The sequence below is a fragment of the Meles meles genome, chromosome 15 (assembly GCF_922984935.1).
Source record: "Meles meles chromosome 15, mMelMel3.1 paternal haplotype, whole genome shotgun sequence".
Classification (NCBI taxonomy): domain Eukaryota; kingdom Metazoa; phylum Chordata; class Mammalia; order Carnivora; family Mustelidae; genus Meles; species Meles meles.
This window is the reverse complement of record NC_060080.1, coordinates 32822997-32845733: the sequence shown is the minus strand read 5'-3', so window position 1 is coordinate 32845733 and position 22737 is coordinate 32822997. Positions and strand designations below refer to the sequence as shown.

The window sequence follows — 22737 nt, the reverse complement described above, 5'->3', positions numbered from 1 at the left end:
CGGGGCCAGAACGCACTGCGGGGCCGAGGGCCGGGACCAAACCCACACATCTTCTCGGCGGCGGAGGCTGGGAGGCTGGGAGGCTGGAAAGGCTCCCCGCCCGCTCCGGGCTCCAGAAACGCGCCAGCTCTCCCCCTCGGGCGGACGCCGGGGGCGCCGGGGCTCGGCGGCGGCGGCGGGGGGGCCGAGCGCGCGTGTGAGCGAGTGCGAGGCTGCGGGCGGCGGGCGGGCGGCGGGCGGGCGAGTGTGCGCGGGAGGGAGGGGGAGCGCGCGCGCCGCCCGGGCCCCGGCCCTACCAGCCTCCCGGCCTCCGCGCCTGCCTCCCGCCCGCGCGCACCGGCTGCCCGCAGCCGCCGCTCCCGCTCGCGCCGGCGCTGCTCTGGAGCCTGCCCGCCGCCGCCTGCTTTGTGCTTCCCCCAGAAGATGGGAGCGACCTCTTCCCGGTCGGGAGCTATTTAAAAGGAGGGAGCGCGCCGTATTGCCTGCTAGCGTGGAGGAACCGGGGAAGGATCCATCCACACTCCCCCCAGATCAGGTAGGGTCTTAGGATGGGCAGCAGAAGGGATTTGGTCAGCTACGGCCAACTGTTTGCCATTTCTTGTTCCTGAGGCTACACTTCCCTCCGCTTGGGCCAAGGACCGGCTGCTGGATTGTGTGTGTGTATGTGTCTGTGTGTGCGTGCGTGTGCGCGCGCGCGTGTGTCCCTACACGTTTTCTGGGGTGTCCGCGCTTCTCGGGGAGCGAAATTGCTCGGGCTGGTGCGTCTGGGCGTGAGTGTGCCTGCCTGCCAGTGCCGGCTGCCGGAGGAAGAAAGGGCTGCTAAGGAGAGATGCTGCACCCTGCGCCGCGCTGGGCTCGGAGGCTTCGGGGCGCGAAGAGCTAAGTCCGCCCGGAATGCCGCGCTGCTGGGGATCCAGGCGTCCCCACCCACTGGGCTCTGCTCCGCGGTCATCCCACCTCCTGGTAATTCCTGGGGTCTTCCCTAAGGCCACACTCGAGAGGCTCTTTTCCGGCCAGCTCTGGGTGCTCCTTCACCTCGGACTGCGGAGAAGAGGGAGTTGTGGCTGGGCAGGAGGAACGGGCAAGGGGCGATTACAGCAGGGGGAGTGGGCTGGAGGGTTCCCGTCTCTGGGCCCCATGCCGGGGTGTGTGTTGGGGTTCCTGCACACACAGGCGTCTTTCCCCCCAGGAGATTCGAAGGGAACTTTGCAGCTGCATTATCTGCCTCTGGAGCTTTGCTGGCTCTTGGGGAAATGGTCTGTGTTCTGAGGTGTGAGGATATCCTTCTTGGCTCCTCCTTAATGAAGAAGAGGGAGGTCTTATGAGTGGACAGTTGGCTAAAGAAACCAAATCTGCCCAGCGGATGCTTTTAAAAATACAATATGTGTGCATCCTTGATTTTAACCCCCCCCCCCCCCCATGGATTCTGTTGACTGTTTTGATGAATGACTGGGGCTAGCAATTTGTATTTCCCTCTTCAGACAAAGTGGCGGTGGTTGGGTTGAAAGCAGAGTGATCAAATTTAGCAAAGAATTTTCTGAACAGAGCAATAGTGCGTGGTGTCCGCAGTCATTGGAAAGAAAGTCATGCTTTGCACTACCTATCTGTTTAACCCCCCCTTAGCCCAGCTCCCTTGCAGGCGCTCTGTATCTCTCCTGCTAGTCAGCCACTAGTGGTTGTGACTATAACAATACAAACTTTGTCCTGCTGGAGGTGTAAAGACTAAAAAGAGAAAAAAGGATATCAGTAGGAGGTGTAGTGGAAGAAGCTTTTTAAAAAATGACAGATGTGGTAAAGACAGTCCTGGCATCCAGATCATGGAGGAGCTGGCAGGGTAGGTGGATTCTGATCAGATCCGGTTAAAGGCATAGCTTGAGTATCTCCAAATATGAGCAATTCGAGCACCCACAACCCAGCATCTGTGGGAAGATTTGCTAAGGGAAATGGGGAAATGGGGAGCAACTAGGAGGGGATTCTGCAAGTAGACTTCCCCCCCACGCGCCCCCCCAACACACACATGCACACACTTGTGTGTTTTCTTTTTCTCTCAAAGCTACTCCTGCAGCAAGTCAGGAAAGGAGGGCAGAAATGTATCTAGATGTTCCATTCATTTCAGATAAGAAAACAAAACCAGAACAGGGGTGATGGCTTTTACGTTCCTCTTTCAAATCCTGTGTTACTTGGATTTAGCTCTATGGGTTTGCTAAACTTGCTTAATTGGCTGCTTAGGCTGGTGTGAAAGGAGGAAGGAAGGGAGAGCTAGCTCCATCTTTGGGGCCTTGTGAGTGAGAAGGTGGGGGGAAGACCCACTTACTTCATCAAGAAGCAAGATGTGTTTTCTTAAACGGTTTTCATTTTACAAATCCCGCCTGCTTGAAGAATTCCATTTGATTCTAAGGGCTATTTTGCAAAGATTTCTCCCACCTACTAAAAAAAAGCCCTGATTTTTTTTTTTCTCCCTAAAATGGCTGTTGTCTTGTCTTAAAAATGGAATGACTAATTACTAGGGAATTAAAGAACTGGATAGAGGTAAACCGTTATTGACTATTGAGCTGTGCTGTGTTGCAAAGAATGCAAGTGTCCGTGACAATCAGACTTCATTTACTCTGTCCTGAAAGCTTCATAGGGCTGGAAGAGGAGAGTAATGAATTAAACGAATATGAAGGCTCTGCTTTTTATCTATCTGTCTATCAATCTGTCTGTCTGTCTATCTACCTACCTACCTGTCTATCCATCTATCTGTCTTTCTAGTCTTTCTATTTATTTTATCATCACTGCTGAATGGTTTCTGCTATATCATTTTGGATTAAGATTAAGAGCTTTGTTGACCATGAAGGGGAAGAAGAGAAGTGCTTTTACTCCAAATAAAATTAACAAAAGGAAGATGAAGTATGGTCAGGACTTTATGCAAGAATTACATTAATTGAAAAAAAAAAAGAATTACATTAATTGTTCCTTGAAGCTTACTATGTTTTGAAGAAAAAAAAATTCCAAGAGAGTTTCAGCATTTTGTTAACAAGCTATATTTAACATGTTTTTTATCAGACAAAAATAGACTTTTATTTATCTCGCAAAGTAAACGCATGGTTTTTTCCCTCTCAGTAGTTAATCTGTTTCTTTGAAAAAATAAATGATGATAAAAGCTCTGCAGATCCAATGAGGTTACATTCTTGCTTTAAAGGAAGTTAAAGCATTCATTTAGGTCATGGATGTGTTTCTTTCAAAGTAAGTGCATTTTAGGACTTTGCCATCTGATTTTTTGCTTTGCAATTCAGTGAGAGGAGCCCTTTCTCCACGACACCTTCAGATGGAGGGAGCGTAGCATGGAGGTAAGTAGCAAGCAGTCTACCCCATCAGCAGGGAAATAACCAAGGACCAAGTTGAAATAGAAATTAAATCTGGAAGAAAGAAATACACGATTAAAAGAGGGTGGGAGAGCACCTATCTTGCATGTTTTGTATTTTCGCAGTGTAAATGTATGTTGCTTTTAGTCAAGAATTAAATTGTTGCTTTATATTTGCTGAGAATTTAGAAATCAACGTGTTTCAGTGTCTCTTCTTCCTGCTTCTTTCATCCTCCCACCACCCCCCCCACACTTTTTTTTTTCTTATGAGGGATAGATGTCTCTTGCCAGAACATCTTCCGGTATTGTCCATACTTCATACTTAGACCCCTCATCATAACCTCTACCAGATCGCCTCCCATCTGATCAAATTCTCCTGCTCCCTCTTGTGGCAGATACTCTCCCCGACTTTCCCCAGATCTCAGAACCACAGCGAACCTCACTCAAGGTTCCCTCAGCTGCCTATCACTTGGGATCTGGTCTCAATAATACTTGTGGCTAACCTAACCAGTGGGCTGCTGAACTAGCCATTTCAAGTTTTCTCTCGGAACAAAGGGATGTCTATCCCCTGGAGACATACTTGAGATTTAGTGGAAGTAAATGTCAGATGCTTTCTGACCCATAGGGACGGAATAGATCCGGGAAATGTGAGCTTTCAGAGTTAGCCTCTGAGATTTTGATTTGGACTCTGAGCTAGTCCAGTGGGGCCTCATTAAATGGAGTGAGATGATTTTTAGTTTTCTTTCTTTCTCTTCCAAAAGATACCTCTTTGCTTGTGTGTCTGTGTCTCTCCATCTCTCTTTCTCTTACGGCCTCCCTCCCTCCTTAGGCTCTCATGTACGCACGCACGCCCACACGCACACACACCACAAGATATATTTTATACAACACATATTTTGAAGACTTAAACTAATCAATAGTTAGGTTCTCAGGAAGGTTTGTAAATCATATAGCCTATTTTCTGAACTGGAGACTTCTTGGGTAAGCTACTCTCACTGGCAGGTTTTTAGCAAGAGCAGCTCAGAGCACGAATGAGGAAATCAGGTGCCTGCTTCCTGTGTGTTGACTCAACTTGGAAGACAGTGGCTTGTCTCCCTTGCTCCCTCAAGTGTTTTGTGTAGACTCTCCTTGCTGACAACTCTTGTTAAACTCTAAGTGTTTTGTATCCACTCTGCGATTGTCCTTTGATCTGCCTAGTCAAGAGAGTGTAGTACGGAACAAGAGAGACAAAGGTTCAAGAGAATCACATTTCTTCTTTACCTGAAACTTTCCAGCCAATTTCAGGAGGAGGTGGAGGATATGTCGAAGGAGAAAAGTCCTGAAGTCAAGTGCATTATAGGCAACTGCCTGCTAATTGATCTGGGGGGTGGGGGAGAGAGCAAAGCATCCTTGGAATGGAAGCATTTATCCATCCACCAATGTAAGATCAGAAATTCTCATTATTAGACATTCATTTGAATAAAGTGTTTCTATCTAGTAGGTCCCTAATAACATACAATGACATCACTTAGGAAATTTTTTTTAAAGGATTTTATTTATTTATTTGACAGACAGAGATCACAAGTAGGCAGAGAGGCAGGCAGAGAGACGGGCGGTGGGGGGGGGGGGATCAGGCTCCCTGCTGAGCAGAGAGCCCAATGCAGGGCTCGATCCCAGGACCTTGGGATCATGACCTGAGCCAAAGGCAGAGGCTTAACCCTCTGAGCCACCCAGGCGCCCCAAGAGCTACCTTTAATTCTTATAAACGACTGGCATCTGCTATCTGTTAACTTTGGTTAATTTATCAGGTCAGCTGACAGAAAAGTCCCAAGGGCCTCCAACACAGGAAGATGCAGAGGAAGTGAAAGTAGTTTGAAACTGGGTTGGTGCCCAGTTTCTGCCCTCAGAGGCTCCTTCTGGTGGGGAAGTGTGAGGACCTGCGTGCCCAGGAACGGGGCTGCTGTCAGGGAATAGAGAGTAGTCAGACAGACAGAGTGATGGACTCCCACACTGAAATCTTCCGGGGTAGCAAAGATATAAAAAATTTGATCCTTTCTGGAAAATGTAGCCTTTTGAATTCTTCTGAGAGTGGGCAAATTATGTTCCCCAGTGTGAAATGATATCCTTGAACTCCTGAATGGCTTCTACTCTATGTCGTTTTGGAATATTCATACCAGTAACCTACAAAATGCCCACGCGATACCAATTCAGATGAATGTTTTCTTGCTATACAATAGGTACAGAAAAGTAAATTTAGAGTCCATCTTAATTTTAAAAAAGACCGAAAACATAATCACTTAATAGATGTCCTTCATGTGAAGTAAGAGTAATTACTAATTTCTTCATTGAATCTAACGTGAGATGAAGTCAGACAAGAGAGTGATTCAGCAATCTATTCCAACCCAACCGTGGTATTTATTGAGCACTCACTGTATGCAAGGCACTGTGCTGGGCTTTTCAGAGAACGCAGATGATGAAGAGGAGTTACTTGACATTTGCCGAGTGCCCATTGTATGCCCAGGGTCAATCTAAGCACTCTAAGTGTGTTTTCTCTTTAATGGCCTATAAATGCTCCACAAGGAAACATCCTTATCATGATGTAAAAATGAAGACCTTGGCTCTGTTAAATAACTTATCCAAGAGTTAATAGGTGATAGTACCAGTTTTTGATGCTGTTCAGAAGCCATGTTCTTAGTGCCATGTTGTCTAGTCTTAGGGATGTCATGGTCTAGAACACCTACATGCTGAGCCACCTGGGAAATATTGCTTCAACTGTCTAATGAGCACAATGCTGTAGAGTGGAAGGAAGAAGAGAATATTGGAAGAGGCTTCATGGAGGAGGACACATTTTAGTTTATTTTTCAAAGAGTGAAAAGGGCTTCTAAAATAAATAAAGCCAGTGTGCCTGAGTGGCACAGTCAATTAAGCACCTGACTCTTGGTTTTGGCTCAGGTTGTGATCTCAGTGTCATTGAGATCCAGCTCCGTGGGCGTCCCCAAGTGGGACTCTGTGATCAGACTGGGCTTGAGACTCTCCTCTATGCCTCCCTGCCATCACACTCCCCCCAACCCGCCCATGCACACAGGCGTGTGCTCTCTCTCTCAAATAAATAAATAAATCTTAAAATAAAAATAAATAAAGTGAGCTATTTTTGAAACATGTAAACCAGCTCCAGCTAATTTATGACAAGGACAACGCTGAGGCAATGGTACGGCCATTACCAGACTTTCCAAATCAGCTGTGTGTCCCAGTCAGAACCATGCCATGGGAACTTTGGCTCTGGGACAAGTGATAGCATAGGCCACCAAAATTCAGGGTGAATTTCCAACATGACCTTTAAAGAGAGACACTGTAACAATCTGAGAGGTCAGACAAGGGACAGATGACCTGCCATCCTGTTCCTCTCTTAAATTTAATGGTTATGTTTTCTGGGCCATTACAAGTGGTTCCCCGCCCACCCCCCCCCCCACCCCTTTTTTTTTAATTTGGCACCAAATGGCTCCGGTAGTTTCTCCCTTGAGCTTCTTGAACTCCTGTTCCTCATTTCTGCTTCCCTATAAAGCACAGGACCCAGGACCTGCTGTGGCTGTTTCTGCTAGACGCAGAACATCCAGTCCCAACAGCAGGTTTAGAGAATCATGCTGTTTACCCTTGCTGGCAAACCTAAACTTCCGGCATGGACCATGGTAGAGCCTCCAAAGTGAAAGGCACTGGGCAGAGGCAAAAGGATAGAATTTGGAGACGTGCTAAGTCATATGTCCTATGTCTCTCGAAAGTTCCAAGTCCCTCTTCCAAAATAACCTACCAGCCAGATATTGGGGAATGTGAGCTCCCTAGAGCTGAAATTTGTGAATCGGTCCTGGGCAGAGCTCATTCTGGTGGCTCATTCTCCCCGGACTCCTCGCTGCCTCTCTTCTCCTGGCCTAAGAGCTTCTCCTTCTCTTTGCTCTTACTGCTTAGAACCACAGCTAGCTCTGGCAGGAACAGCAGAGATCCAAATAGTCCTTTTGAAACAAATGAACACATGAAGGCTGCATGAAAATAAATGATCCTTGAGAGTGAAATAGGAGATAGTTGAATTCAGTTCTAGGGCTCTGAGGTCATGTCACCAAAGTCACATCTTCTGTTTTGGTCTGATAATGCAGAAGGCCTCCAGAAATGTATCTGTGTTTTCTGGCCTCAAGGGTCCCTGGATGTCTCTTAATGATTCCCCAAGGTGGAAAGAGAACAATGACTTTTGCTTCTAGATTGAAGGTATTGACTAACAAAATGAGGGACCTTGGAATCCTCAGGCTAAAGTTCTTTGAGGTCAACAGGCATATCATGACAGTCATAATATTTATTTAGACTCAACAAATGGCATATTTAACGTCATGCTGGGCACTTCACTTCTCTGTGCCTCATTCTGCTCATCTGTTCGATGGGAATGATAATAACAAAAAACCACGTGGGATTTTTGCGAGAAATAATACATTAATACTTATAAAACATATGGAACCATTTCTGGCACGTGGGTGCTCAATAAGGATTTGTTCTTACTTCTTGCCCCGCCTGCATGCCTTTACATGAACGTGCTAATTGTGGGAGGTTGCCATGGAGAGAAGGAAGATAAGGACACACATAATGACATACACCAGAGGTCACAAAACTGGCCGCATAGTAAACACTTTGGGCTTTGTGGACCACAGGGTCTGTGACAATGATTTGACACCGCCGCCGTAACTTGAAAGCACCCACTGACAATACTTAAATGAATGGGCATGTTGTGTGCCATAAAACAGTATTTATTGATGCTAGAATTTGAACATCATATAATTTTCACATCACAAAACATTATTTTTCTCATTGTTTTAGTTATTTAACAAAGTAAAAAACAATTTAATGAAATGGGTCTATAAAAATAGGTGGCAGGCTACGGTTGACCTGTTGGCCCTAGTTCACCTACTCCTGACACACAGCCAGACTGTGAGAGACACAAAGGCACTATCATTGAGCTTGAAGAATCTTAGCAGTCAGGGTTGGTGTCGTGCAAAGAGAGGTGGCCTAGAAACGGAGACCTCATTTTAGAGCCTAACTCTGTCAAAATCTGAGATGTGTGCCTTTGAAAAAGTCTTTTAAGTTATCATGGCCTGAGTTTTCGTGTTTAGAGAAAGGGGGGTAGAGGCAGAGTTAGGTGGCTTTCAGGGGTCTTCCTAGCCATAAAAGCAGCTTTATTTTTATGAAGGGAAATTGGACATTTAAGATGGATCGTGGAGGGCAGGTAGAAAAGCATGAGAAAGGAAAACATGGTTCATATTTGGGTAATTTTTGTTTAATAGCTCAGTTGATTATCGGGAACAGTAACCCTGGGAATATAGACATGTGCTGTATTATGGATGGTGACCTTTGTTGAGTGATGAGTGAACGAATGTTCTTGCATAAGTCATTGATATTGATAAAAGCAGTCTTTGCTTAAAAGGCAGAAGTTACTATCTTCACTTGCTAATGAAATGATTAAATGATTGGCATTTCTTTCTCCACTGACTTTTTTCTCAACTCTTCCACTGGCTCCTCTCCAATCCTGGCCTATCACAAAAAGACCAGAACATAATAGTCTTGGCATAGTTACTTACATGGAAATTATAACACTTCAGGCAATATTGAAACAATTCTTCAAATATAGATGTATGGGATTGGTATAAAGGGCATATTCACTAGATGCTTTATCTAGTGGAGATACTGTACGTATCATAAACTGTGCTCAGGTACTTGTGTAAAAATTTTATGTTTTCCTATAAGCTACTCAACTTATTCCTATAAATACTAAAATTTGGCCAGTTCCTTTCTAAGCTGTTTCCATTTATAAAAATTTGTTATATGTGTGTATATATATATATATATATAAGTACACATAATAATAAATAAATATATAATAAATCATCATAATAAATACATATAAATAAATAAATACACACACACACACACACACACACACACACACACCTGGTTTTAGAGCCATGTCACTGTGCATATTGTCAGAAACTTTAGAAAATTGTAGCACAGAATATTGACAAAGGGTCACCATTACACGAGCATCCGTTAACTTGAGTTTTTAGAAAATATATTTCTTTTTACTTCCTTCTGCTTTTCTCAAGAGCATCTTATTCTTTCAAGGACTGTGATTTGACACTGTGCAGGAAAATTTAAAAGACTCACAAACTTCAAGTTGATAGGGTTCCATCTCCTGAAAAGCAATCTACTTGAAGATGAAGCTTAATGACTCAGGGAAAAAGCTGATGAAATTCACCAGCCGCTGCTCACATAACCAGCATTTTCCTTGTTAAAAAAGATTTTTTTTAAGGCATTCTGAATGTTCCTATCACATAGCTTGAAATTAGATTCTGTATTAAACGTCTCTAGTCCCAAGAGGCAGACTAGAAGGCAGAGAGTGATGGCAAAGATTTACTCCTGAGTTGAGGTGAACAGAGGGAGTAGTGATATTCCCCTAAAGATCCTATAATTTAAAGAGCGGAACTTTCCTCACCACTCAAGGACCCAGGTTTGGGGTTTACATTTCAACATCCTGTCTACTCTATTCAGGAATTGTGCATGGAACTTGAATAGAAAGTCTCCAAGGACTTCCATTTATCTTTGTCTTTGCCACGTGTTGATACGGTGTCTTAGAAATCCTTAGCTATTTCTATTTAAAGAGGCACAACTAACCCTTTGCAAAATTATGAAGTAGATATAAGTTACTCCCAATGCTTTAACCTCCTCTTCTGGGGACCCTTGTGATCTCCTGTTAGGGTCCATTCTTCTCCATTGTCCTCTCTCCTACCTCCCCACCAACTCACCAAGGGGCTTCATATTTTGATGCTGTCTGGAATCCCAATCTATGAGAAGGAAAGCCTTTCTGGTATATTATTTCACATCATCATTTTACTGACATGACAAGAAACACTACCTTATATGACAAGAAACACTACCTTCTAATTTGGGGGCACTACCTTCGGTCAAGTACCTTGTCTAAGTGCTCTGTCCTGCCATCTGCATTTGCCAAAGATACCGCGTGCCCTATCTAATTTCTACCCAGCTCTGCCCTTTATGCCAGTGCCCTTAAAGTGTGGTGCCAAGACTGCCTATATCAAATCAGCTGGGGTGCTTATTGAAGTTCAAATTTGGGTGTCCTCTTTAGAACTACTGTACCTCTGATGATAACCCCCACTTATCTGCATATTAATGCATTTCCCAGGTGAGTCTTAGATGAGCTTAAGTTGAAGAAGCAGCACTCTGTGCCTTTATGGCATCATTCCTTCCTTCTGCAATGCCCTCTTCCTCTCTCCAGCTTTTCGCCATCCTTCTAGGCCTCTCATTTTAGGGAATCTTCCGTAACCTTCCTAGTACTCATGGCCATTTGAGTAAGTAGTTGAGTTGTTTCAACACTGGCCGTTCATCAGGCGCAGGTGCAATTATCTTTGTAATTCTCACAGTGTTTGGTTTGCTGCTTTGCCCATAGACGCCACTCCAGGAATGCTTGATGAATACATGACTGGCCCACTGTCTTGAACTAGAAATATAGAGAGAGCTGTCCTTCACTCAAAACAAACAAACAAATAAACAAAAAAAAAACACCCAAAAACAACAACAAAAAACAACCCCACAAAAACCCACACACATTTCTTAAGGTGAAATGTCAACAAGCTAGTGTGGAAAATATTTTTAGATAGTAAATCTTTTTTGGTGACCCAGATAGAAACGCATGCTTGTGGCCTCATTTTTTTTGTTCCCAGTGTGTAGGGTCAGACATCAAAGAACGGCAGGCTCTTTCCCTTCAGGGTGGATGGTGAACAAATCAGTATCTGAAATAGTTATTATTGTCTATCACGAGGCCCCTCAAAGATGCACAGAGTACAGATAAGGTGCTCTAAGGCCCTGGCCTGCCTCGGGGAGTTCACTAGGCTTGAAAACCCTGGGTGGTAGAATTGTAGGCCAGCAGTCTGAGGTTTCTAGAACCCTGGTTGTATTAACCTAAGAGCTCAGGTACATTAACCTGGGAATGAGGTGGTCCACTTTGTCTTACTCTCTCAATGCCTGGAAAGTCTCTCCATTTCTGGGGTTCTGTAGCAATGAAAGAGTTCTGTTCCAGAAAGGAGACTCACACCCTGACGTTTGTAATCCATGCCCTCCCCTCCCGCACTAGAATGTGATCTTCTTGGAGGATATGAACTTATTCAGCTTTTTACACGTATCTGGAATATATGAGTGGCTAAGAAAACTTGGCAGATAAAACCATGAATGAATGTGTTGTTTTCCTGTTTCTTTGAATTACTTACTGGTTTAAAAATTAAAAAAAAAAAAAAAAGTCTTGACCCCCCCCCAAGACAGCAGATTTGTGAGCTGCGTTGAAATTCTTGAAAAAAACTTTTTTTGGATTTATTGCTATGAGAGCAAAGTATTCCCTTGTTATGCTGAAGTTCAGTATTATTCTCCCCAGACCCATCCATCTTTCATTTTAGTTTTGCTTGCTCACTGCTAGGATTTCTTTCTATAGTTTCTTTTCTCCTGACCAAATGGAAAAACCTTGAGATTATTACATGACTTAGGAGTGATTTCAGACCTCAGATTTTAGCTGATGATCCCCCCAATGGATCAGCTTTCACTTGCTACATGATAAATAGGAGTGCTTACAAAACCCTTATTGGGGGGGTTGGGGAGGCAGGAGACAGGAGCCACAAACATGAAGGCTCTGGAAGAGGCAGTACAAAATACATGCATTTGTTCAGGGGGAAAGCAGGGCCCGTGGAAAGGTTACTCTGTGCTAAGTATCCAAGTAGGGGGCTCCTTGCTACCAGAGGACAGTATTGCTCACCTAGGAAGCAAAAACAAACAAAAAGATGCTGCCAATCGGGAATGCACGGTGGCAATGTGCTTTCCAAGTGTAAGCGCCTAGATTAAAATCCTAGTTCACCTCTGTTTGTACGACTTTAACCAGTTTACTTTTAAGAAATGTTTATTTTGGGGCGCTTGGGTGGCTCAGTGGGTTAAAGCCTCTGCCTTCAGCTCAGGTCATGATCCCAGGGTCCTGGGATCAAGCCCCGCATTGGGCTCTCTGCTCTGCATGGAGCCTGCTTCCCCCTCTCTCTCTCTGCCTGCCTCTCTGCCTACTTGTGATCTCTGTCTGTGAAATAAATAAATAAAAATCTTTAAAAAAACAAACAAACAAAAAACGTTTATTTTTCTCATTTATAAAATGAGAATGATACTACCTCCTTGCCGTATTGTCAGAAAGGCCAGGGACAGTGAACACAAAGCAGTCGGTGAAGCACCTGGGACAAAGCAAGGGCTCGGTCAATGGCTTCAGTCATTATTGTCCTCGGTGCCAATTTATGACAATAAGTGAGGCCCTCACTCTGGCCTTGGCACTGGCAAAATGAATCCGAGGACAGTCCTGGCCCAAGATAAGCACAGCAGCTTCCCTTTGAATTCCTCTTTATTTAGTTAGTTTTGAAAGACTCTTTATTCCCCAGCTTGCTTTCTCTTACTCCTATTTCCATACCGGTATGCAGAGTTAATGTATTTAAATTTAAATTCGTGATGCACTTTCCCTTTTATGAGCCTTCTGCAATGAGCTGATTTTTGGTTGGTGCCTGACCAGATGTCTTCTTACTGCACTGGAAGGAGAAGATCTGCTTTGTTGAGGCTGTCTGAAACATCAGGACCCTCTCAACACTGCAGATGAACTTGGCTTTCCAAAAGAAATCAGCAAGCTACGGCTCATGGAGGAGGACCCGCCCCCAGGTGCTGGGAGAAACTGCAGAGTCCCCCTTCTCTATGCGGGAAGTCAGTTTTTCCAGCCTGAGGTTCTCTGCCCATGAGCCTGAATCACATTTCCTCTCCTCCACTTAATCCTGACATTGGCTTTTCAGGGTGATACTGGCATCTGCTCATTTTAGGGGCTTCTACTTCAGTCAGGGTGCGTTTTTCAGTGCAAATGCCTCATCCCAGCCCCCAGATTCTGATTCACCTTCAGAGATTTGGTGAATCAGCCCATGACCCTATGAAGATTTTATTCATTCAGTAAGCAGGTGCTATGTGTCTTTTATGCACCAGATTCTGCTCTAGGAACAAAGAGACAAAAATCTCTGCCTGTACAGAATTTAACATCTATCAGAGAGAGAAAGGCAATACACAGAACCACCAAATAAATTATATTAGCACACAAAGAAGAAGAAGTTCTATGTAGAAAAGCAAAGTAGGGGAAAGGGCCATGGGTTACATCTCATGACTTTTCAATAACTTCTTCATTATTTAAGATCCTAAATTCATCTTTCTGTTTTTGGCCGCACTGCCTGACCAATCACCCCAGTGTCTTCCTTTGATGAATGAGGTGAGTGTTTTCTGACCTGGCCCAGGATCCTGACTGTAGTCTCAAACATTCAACCAGAGGGCTTGAGCCCCTTATATGAACTCTTGCTGCCTGTACTCTAGAGGACCAATTTATTAAGCAACAAAAAGGAAATTCTCTCTTTGAAAAGAAAAAAAAAAGGTAAGAGCAGAGAGTCCTTGTGGGACCAGAGCTCCTCTGGAACTCATGGTCATGGTCTGTTGGCCTGAGGTTGGGTGCCAGAAGAGTAATTTGCACCCTGGATGGATGGTCAGATAAGGAAAATCATTCTGGCATCATCTCTTTGTCTAAAAGCATTCGCCAGTGCTTGTCTCAGTAGTGGAAAAGAACTTAGGGCTGCTTACATGTTGCCTTAGAAACGGATGAATTGCTAAGCTTTGATGCTCTCACTCAGCAAGAGTTACATAGAAGGGAATTCCAGGTCCTGATGAGGGAGAGTCAAGGAGTTCCTTTGAATCACCCCAGCTGCCAATCAATGGAATGAAATTCGGCCGCCTTTGTGCACGGGGCTGGTGGGAATGCCAAACACATTTCTTCTCTCGGAGCCGGGTCCTCCTTGGTGGTCAGCCCTGGCTCCAGCTTCCCATAAGGAACCCATCGCTCTGCTGCCTGATGAGTCTTTAGGCCTCCGCAGTGGGGGGGGGGGGGGGGGGGGGTGCTCTTCCTCACCCTTTATAGAAGCCGTTTGCCAAAAATCTGTCTTGCAGGTACATGTCCCCTTCCCCTAACTTGTCCCTTCAATGCTGGTGTCTGGGCTTTTCAGTTGGAGCTCTTTTCCCCATCCTTCATCATGTGCCGTTCACATTCCTCTTTATGTGCTACTACAAAAGCACATCCCTCTGTAGGAGCTGGGTTTGTCTGTTGGCTTCAAAATAAAGAATGAGCAGAGGACACTCTGGGTCTTCTTGCTACGGTGCTGAAGGCTCATTTGGATGATGTAATGGTTATTCCTGAGCAAGAACTGGCTGAGAACATAAGAGTTGATCAGAAAGCACAATGAAAACCAGCCTACCCTTGTTCCAGAGTTCAGGTGATCAGGGCATAATATAAAAAAGCCAGGCAGCAGAACAACATACTAGCAGCCTCTTTCCTGCTGAATTTTTATGGAAAAAAAAAAATATATATATATACTTAAAAGATTTTATTTATTTATTTGACAGACAGAGATCACAAGTAAGCAGAGAGGCAGGCAGAGAGAGAGAGAGGAGGAGGAAGCAGGTTCCCTGCTAAGCAGAGAGCCAGACGTGGGGCTCGATTCCAGGACCCTGGGATCATGACCTGAGCCGAAGGCAGAGGCTTAACCCACTGAGCCATCCAGGCGCCCCTGGAAATATATATTTGAGGAGACAGTGGGGAGCATCTGCTTGAATCTGATGTTGGAGGAAAGACCCTGAAATGAAAGAATGAAGAAGGACCTCTCGTTTAGATGCTATCTGCCCCCCCCAAACATTTGAATTTGGTATTAATTTAATAAAAGAAGAAACTATAGTCCAGAGAATTCTTTCCCTTGCCAAAAACCTGTATCAGTGATTTCACAAATTATAACACTGCCACCTTTTGAATATAATCATGATGTTTTGGACTTAACCTCAGAAAGCCCTTTCCTTTTTCTCTGATCGGAATTTTTACAGTTGCATCCACTCTTAGACACCTGTACCCTTTTGGCTAAGAACAATTGTGAGATGTGGGTTGGGGGAGCGTTTCTTCTCCTTTTCTTTTCTTTTCTTTTCTTTTCTTTTCTTTTCTTTTCTTTTCTTTTCTTTTCTTTTCTCTCCTTTCCTTTCCTTTCCTTTTCTCTTTTCTTTTCTTTTCTTTTCTTTTTTGGCTGACCTTAGAGACTGCCCTGAGAATATATGTAGGAAGAGGTGGTCAGGTAATTGCTAAATACCGAACAGGTAAGGGGCAGCGGTCTCTAGGGCATGTCAGCTCACACATTACATCACAGCTATGGATGCCTGTCTGTTGGAGTCTTTAATCCATAAGATAAAAGCCAGGCTATTGGAAACCTTCCATGGAACTTTTGCTACTGAGGCCCTCCTTACCCTGCATGGAAGCCAAGAGGTTTCCCAACAGGTCAGTCCAAGCCCAAATCCAATACTGTCTGAGATGACTTCATACACTATCAGGGATGCTCTTATCAGGTTTTGGATCTTAGTTCAGGAGTTTCCTATCTGTATGACTTTCTGACAAGCACTTAACCTGTCTGAGGCTCAGTGAACCCATTTCTGAAATGGGCTAATAATATCTACTGCAAATTGTCATTCTTAGGAGACTGCATTGCACAACTCCAGGTGGTGCCATTCTCATGGACCATAATGGAAATGGCAACACCAGGAGCTGTGTAAAATAACAACGCTTGTTAGTGTAAGCATTAGATATAATACTACATATAAAGAATTTAGCATAGTGTCTGCCATCGTGTTTATGAATAAAACCGACTGTTAATCTCTTGGGAAACTGACCATGATTTGCTGTTGTGCCATTTTTTTAAATTTTTTATTTGTTTATTTTCAGCGTAACAGTGTTCATTGTTTTTGCACCACACCCAGTGCTCCATGCAGTACGTGCCCTCCCTATTACCTACCACCTGGTTCCCCAACCTCCCACCCCCCGCCCCTTCAAAACCCTCTGGTTGTTTTTCAGAGTCCATAGTCTCTCATGGTTCATCTCTCCCCTTCCAGTTTCCCTCAACTCCCTCTCCTCTCCATCTCCCCATGTTGTGCCATTTTGACCTTTGCTTCGAAGAAACAAAATAGTTTGGGGCACAAAAAACACAATCCTGAAAGCCCTGGAGGTAAGAAAGTGTTGTCGTGGTCAGGAAATGGAGAGAATTTCCATATTCTAGAACTTGGAGGCTAGATCCTAAAAGGTCTGAACAGCCTATTAAAAGGATTGGGTTTGTTTTTAGGGCAAGAGGCAAACCAATGAAGAGCTTTAAGGGGGAGGTAGAGAGTCATATCTGTACTTTAGGAAGCTCATTTTGGCTGAAATGTGAAAATGGAAAGATGAGATTTGGCAGGAATTTAAAGGAAGGGGTTGATTATATCAGTCCTTGAGTTGGGCACAGGTTGGAATCTCTGTTCTGGGTTTACTCTCTCTTTTCTGTACTACTCTCTGGGAACAAATACTTAACCTTTCTGATGCTCACAGGTTCCCAAGACATTTGGAATTGTGAATCTTCCAAAGGATCACTACAAATTGTTTCCTTCTCCTTTTTAATGTTGAGATCTCCACTGTGTCATTTTTTTTATACCTGCCAGGCATTGGAATCAGTTGTAATTCTGTTTTTTTTATAAAAGGCAAAAACTGGTCTCCTTGTTCCTGCTCTTAGCCCTATACTCTTATTCGTTGTTTTTTTTTTTTTTTTTTTTTAAGATTATATTTATTTACTTGACAGAGAGAGAGAGACAGTGAGAGAGGGAACACAAGCGGGGGAGTTGGGGAGGCAGAAGCAGGCTCCTTGCCCGATGTGGGGCTCGATCCCAGGACATTGGGATCATGACCTGAGCCGAAGGCAGACGCTTAATGAATGAGCCACCCAGGTGCCCCTGTACTCTTATTCTTCATGGAACCAGCAGAAAGATGTTTTTAATAGGAAAATCATCGGATACCACTCTTCTGATCAGAACCTCCCTGAGTCCCATCTCTTTCACAAAGCCAATGCCTAATGGTAGCCTCTATGCCCCTCATAATCCATCTGCAGTCTGTTCCCAGCTCCAGAGCCCTGTACCCCTGGCTCACGGTCCTCTCATCACACTGCTTCCTCTGTGGTTCCTGGACTATGCAAAGACAAGTCCTGCCGGGTCTTGGCATTTGCTTGAATTCTCTTCCTGTAGATATCCACAAGGCTTGGTCTCTGACTTCCTTCAGGATTCTGCTCCAGTGTTGCCTTATCAGAGAGCCCTTCCTTAACCATCTAGTGTAAAGTCCTGCGTGCTGTGTGTACATATACACACACACACACACACTCACACTCACTCACACATGCAGACTCCTTGTCTTACTTAACATCGCTTTCTGCCCCATCCCTCTAGCACTTTTTAGCATCTAACATTTCTATTTATTTGTCTGTTTCCTCCCCAATAGAATATATGGTCTGCAAAGACAGAGACTTTGTTTTTCTTGGTTTTTTTGTTTTGTGTGGGGTTTGTTTTTTTTTTTTTTTTGTTTGTTTTTTGTTTTTTAATTCTCTGATGAACTCTTAAGTCTTAGGAGAGAGCCTAGCAGGTGATTTTGAAACACGTAATTAGGCAGCACCCATAAATATTTGTGGCATAAATGGCTTATGATGGAATTAGAGTTAGACCTTCCACTACTCTTGTAGGTTGCTTCGGTGTCTCCTCGTTTTGAGTGGCGATCCCACCCAAACCCTGTAACGACTGATTAAGTAGACCCACTGACCATAAATCTTGCATATTTTGAAAAGATGCTTTTTCTATTTTTTCAGCCTTTTATGTAGAATGTCATTCTGCCATCACAACTTTCTGCCGTGGCTTGTCTGAGAAAAATGTCAGAGCTTATCTCCCCATAGTGATGAGTTAAAAGGAGCTTTAGGCAAATGGTGGGCTCTTTGAGGGTCTGCCAGAAAGTGCTGGACCGGGGGCTCTGCCCGGGCCTTGGTGAATTTCCATTCCCTGCCATGAGTGCCAAACCTGGCCCAAAGAATGTAGGTGAGTGCGTGGGTGGCTCTCAGAGTGCCCCGGGCTATGGAAGGTTCCAGTCTAGCTCCACTGTGAACTTTTTATCAGGCCATAAGACTATGTTCTGACTCAGGACGCCCCCTTGCCACCACTTTGTCTGATGTTGGAACTGGCCTTCTAGGCCGGAATTACCCTGACTTAGAGCAGACCGTCCTCTCCATCAGCACCTTACAAAGCCTCAGGGGCAGAAGTGAAATCTGGGCAGAGAGGCGTTTTGCTTGAGCTGGTGGGTGAATTCAGAGCCATGGTTTCTCAGTCTGCCCCTTGGCCTCATCTCCCAGGCCCTGTGTGGCTCGGTGACTCTCCTGCTCCATCTGTAATTGCCTGCAGCCCTTCCTCAGATGTGTAGTTTGTGGTCACTGCTGTTCTGCCACATGAGCTAATTTAGTTGGAATTACTGCTCCTATATATTTTTTTTTGGTCACTTGAACCCTCTGTAGAACTAATATGTGTTTTAGAATGACCATGGAAAGGATGACATCAACCCCGTGAAGGAACATTTTATGACTGGTAAAGCTGATTTCACAGCCTGCCAGACAAGGGTCTTCACACACAACTAGACCCAGGACTGTTATCTCCCTTTCCTGCTGCAGACAGCCGCAGACTCTAGCGCGAGATCTGTCCCTAGATGTGGAGCGCTGTGCTTCGAGACCCAGATAGATGCCCAGCTGCTAACATATCAGGAGCACTGGGCTTGCTGAAAATGAGGAGGAAATGTGCTCTCAGCAAAATGTGCTTTTCAAAACTGTACTTAATGTGCGGAAAGATTGCATTACAGAAGATTTCTTTTACCCCTCAAGTACAACTTCCATTGACTTTGTAGGAAAGCTTAAGAGATCTCTGTGTTTCCAAGTCCATTTGGAGCAATGGGACGTGATTTCAAAAACTGCGGTACAAGGTCTGCTCCAGAATTTAAGATCACCGAAAGGCCTTGTGTTGGCTAGGTTTTTAGAGTCTGAACTTTAAAGTATCAGTCTTAATGAGGTGATTTTGGTAATGAAACGGTTTCTGGAAGGTGATAGTACTAACCAAAATTTAAAAGAAAATCTGCATTAGCAACAAGGAGAAAATTATTTAATGCATCAAAAGGTTTTTTTTCCTCCCCTTATTGGCTCTTAGCATGCATAACTATGTATTCAACCAGGCAAGATTTTAATTGAACTTCTCATTTCCAATAAGTCAATTGTGTACGTTGCTCAGTGAATGGAGACTACAAGTAGAAAATCCACACATGGAGAGATTGAGTTGTAAATTTTTCAAAGGATTGCTTACTCACTGATGGATACTTAGAATAATTATTCACCATAGGTATTATGGTAGTGAAATTTAAACAAATCATTGGTAAAAGCAATAAAAATCAGTAATTGGTCATGCTTTGGATCTGGCTCTGATGATGTGATTTTTCTTTTCCCCCACCCTCCCTCCATCTTATTTTGGCCAGTAGGTTGGGACACTTGGAAGTCTACCATTGTACAATATGCTGCGGTTAAGACCCTCACCTGCCTTTTCGATGGGATGTCATCTGTTAGCCATTGTGGCTCTCTTATTTTCCCACGTGGACCTTATAAGTGCAGAGACAGAAATGGAAGGAGAAGTCAATGAAACCGGCGAGTGTACTGGCTCATATTACTGTAAGAAGGGGGTGATTTTACCCATTTGGGAGCCCCAAGACCCTTCCTTTGGAGACAAAATTGCTAGAGCTACTGTGTATTTTGTGGCCATGGTCTACATGTTTCTTGGAGTCTCTATCATTGCCGACCGGTTCATGTCCTCTATAGAAGTCATCACATCTCAGGAGAAAGAAATAACCATAAAGAAACCCAATGGAGAGACCACCAAGACCACTGTGAGGATCTGGAATGAGACGGTTTCCAACCTGACCTTGATGGCCCTGGGGTCTTCTGCTCCAGAGATTCTCCTTTCGGTAATTGAAGTGTGCGGCCATAACTTCACTGCAGGAGACCTGGGTCCTAGTACCATCGTGGGAAGTGCTGCATTCAATATGTTCATCATTATTGCCCTTTGTGTCTACGTGGTCCCAGACGGAGAGACGAGGAAGATAAAGCATTTGCGTGTGTTCTTTGTGACAGCAGCCTGGAGCATCTTTGCCTATACTTGGCTTTACATTATTTTGTCTGTCATCTCTCCTGGGGTCGTGGAGGTCTGGGAAGGTTTGCTTACCTTCTTCTTCTTTCCCATCTGTGTCGTGTTCGCTTGGGTAGCAGATAGGAGGCTTCTTTTCTATAAGTATGTCTACAAGAGGTACCGGGCCGGCAAGCAGAGGGGAATGATCATCGAGCATGAAGGAGACAGGCCATCTTCCAAGACTGAAATTGAAATGGACGGGAAAGTGGTCAACTCCCACGTTGACAATTTCTTAGATGGCGCTCTTGTTCTGGAGGTCGATGAGAGGGACCAAGATGATGAAGAGGCCAGGCGAGAAATGGCGAGGATTCTGAAGGAGCTCAAGCAGAAGCACCCGGAGAAAGAAATCGAGCAATTAATAGAATTAGCTAACTACCAAGTCCTAAGTCAGCAGCAAAAGAGCCGAGCTTTTTACCGCATCCAAGCTACTCGCCTGATGACTGGAGCCGGCAACATTTTAAAGAGGCATGCAGCTGACCAGGCAAGGAAGGCTGTCAGCATGCATGAGGTCAACACTGAAGTGGCTGAAAATGACCCCGTGAGTCAGATCTTCTTTGAACAAGGGACCTATCAGTGTCTGGAGAACTGCGGAACCGTCGCCCTGACCATTATCCGCAGAGGTGGCGATTTGACTAACACTGTGTTTGTTGACTTCAGAACAGAGGATGGCACGGCCAATGCTGGGTCTGATTATGAATTTACCGAAGGAACTGTGGTCTTCAAGCCTGGTGAGACCCAGAAGGAAATCAGAGTTGGCATCATTGATGATGATATCTTTGAGGAGGATGAAAATTTCCTTGTGCATTTGAGCAATGTCAAAGTCTCTTGTGACGCCTCAGAAGATGGCATCCTGGAAGCCAATCATGTTTCTACGCTCGCTTGCCTCGGATCTCCTTCTACTGCCACTGTGACCATTTTTGATGATGACCACGCAGGCATCTTTACCTTTGAGGAGCCTGTGACTCACGTGAGTGAGAGCATTGGCATTATGGAGGTGAAGGTATTGAGAACATCTGGAGCTCGAGGAAATGTTATCGTTCCCTATAAAACCATCGAAGGGACGGCCAGAGGCGGAGGCGAGGACTTCGAGGACACTTGTGGAGAGCTTGAATTCCAGAACGATGAAATTGTGTAAGTTGTTTTTTTATACCTATGTATGGGGTCGAGTGCCTTGGTGGATGGGAGAGTGGATGCAATTTTTTTTTTTTTAAACTAAATGGCACGCAAGGAATGGAATATTTGCTATACATGACCACTTGAAAATGCCCCTGCTGTGCCACACTTATCAATCTGCTCCATATAGAGATCTTAATTTGGTTCTATTTTTAACTTCTGTACTTTTGCATAGTTTAAGTACATTATAGCAGTTATGATAGAATGAGTTTTGTGACACGGTTTATCAAACTGCTTATGATGGGTTGGGAAATTTGTATTCCAGTTTGAATCACATAATACACACGCAGAAAGGGAATACTTATTTATTTATTTATCAAAAGCGACTATTTAGAACATTACATTAAGTCCCTAAGTTATTACTGAGTACAAATTGGGAAAGCTTAAAAAGGAAACACCTTTGAAAAGAATTTCCTGGCTACCAAGGCTGGCTGGAATATTTTTTTGCTGCTTTTATCTGATGCTGTGTGTTCGTGATGATGTAAGATAATGTTTCTGCTTACATGCTAATGCTTAATTAGGACTTAATGACCAGCCCTGCTTTTTTTAGTCTTATGCCAGTGTGAGAAAAGTCATACAGCTCTTATGGAGTTCTTGTCTGATTTTATTTTCCACAGTTAAGTAAACCTTTCCACCCTACTGATAGAGCAATGGGGAGAGAATATGATTCTGTCCAAGCCTCCTCGTTGACAGGGAACAGGTCAGAGAGAAGAACTGGGAACAGTTTTCTCTTCCTATTGGCACTTCATGGTAACTCTTGCTAATGTAACACCAGGTGCCTGGTTGTGCAATGATTCTGCCTTTGACAGCTGCTGTTTAGAACTGTTCCTCCTCCCTTGACTAAGAGGGGGCATTACACTCACCAAATGCAAGCCAGGAAGTTGACTCAACGAGCAGTGTCTAAACGGGAAGGATGGAAGGAGGGAGAAAAGGAAGGAAGGAAGGAAAAAAGAAGGAAGAAAGGAAGGTAGGATGGGTGGAAGGAAGGAGGAAAGGAAGGAAGGCAGGAAACT

General features: G+C 44.3%; 1 protein-coding gene across 8 annotated transcripts in view; it reads left to right on the top strand.

Annotated features, from left to right (window-relative positions):
• Positions 1-257: 257 nt before the first annotated feature.
• SLC8A1 (solute carrier family 8 member A1) overlaps positions 258-22737 on the top strand; it is a 329486-nt gene continuing 307006 nt past the window's right edge. For 5 of the 8 annotated variants that reach the window (XM_045979204.1, XM_045979201.1, XM_045979207.1 and 2 more), the window contains exons 1-2: positions 719-963; positions 19851-21682. In XM_045979204.1, the coding sequence (XP_045835160.1) occupies positions 895-963; positions 19851-21682 (1901 nt within the window). In that variant the 5' untranslated portion in view covers positions 719-894. Of the gene's footprint in view, positions 536-717; positions 964-19850; positions 21683-22737 lie in introns of those variants that run through there. The other 3 variants (XM_045979206.1, XM_045979200.1, XM_045979208.1) reach the window with 3 other exon arrangements.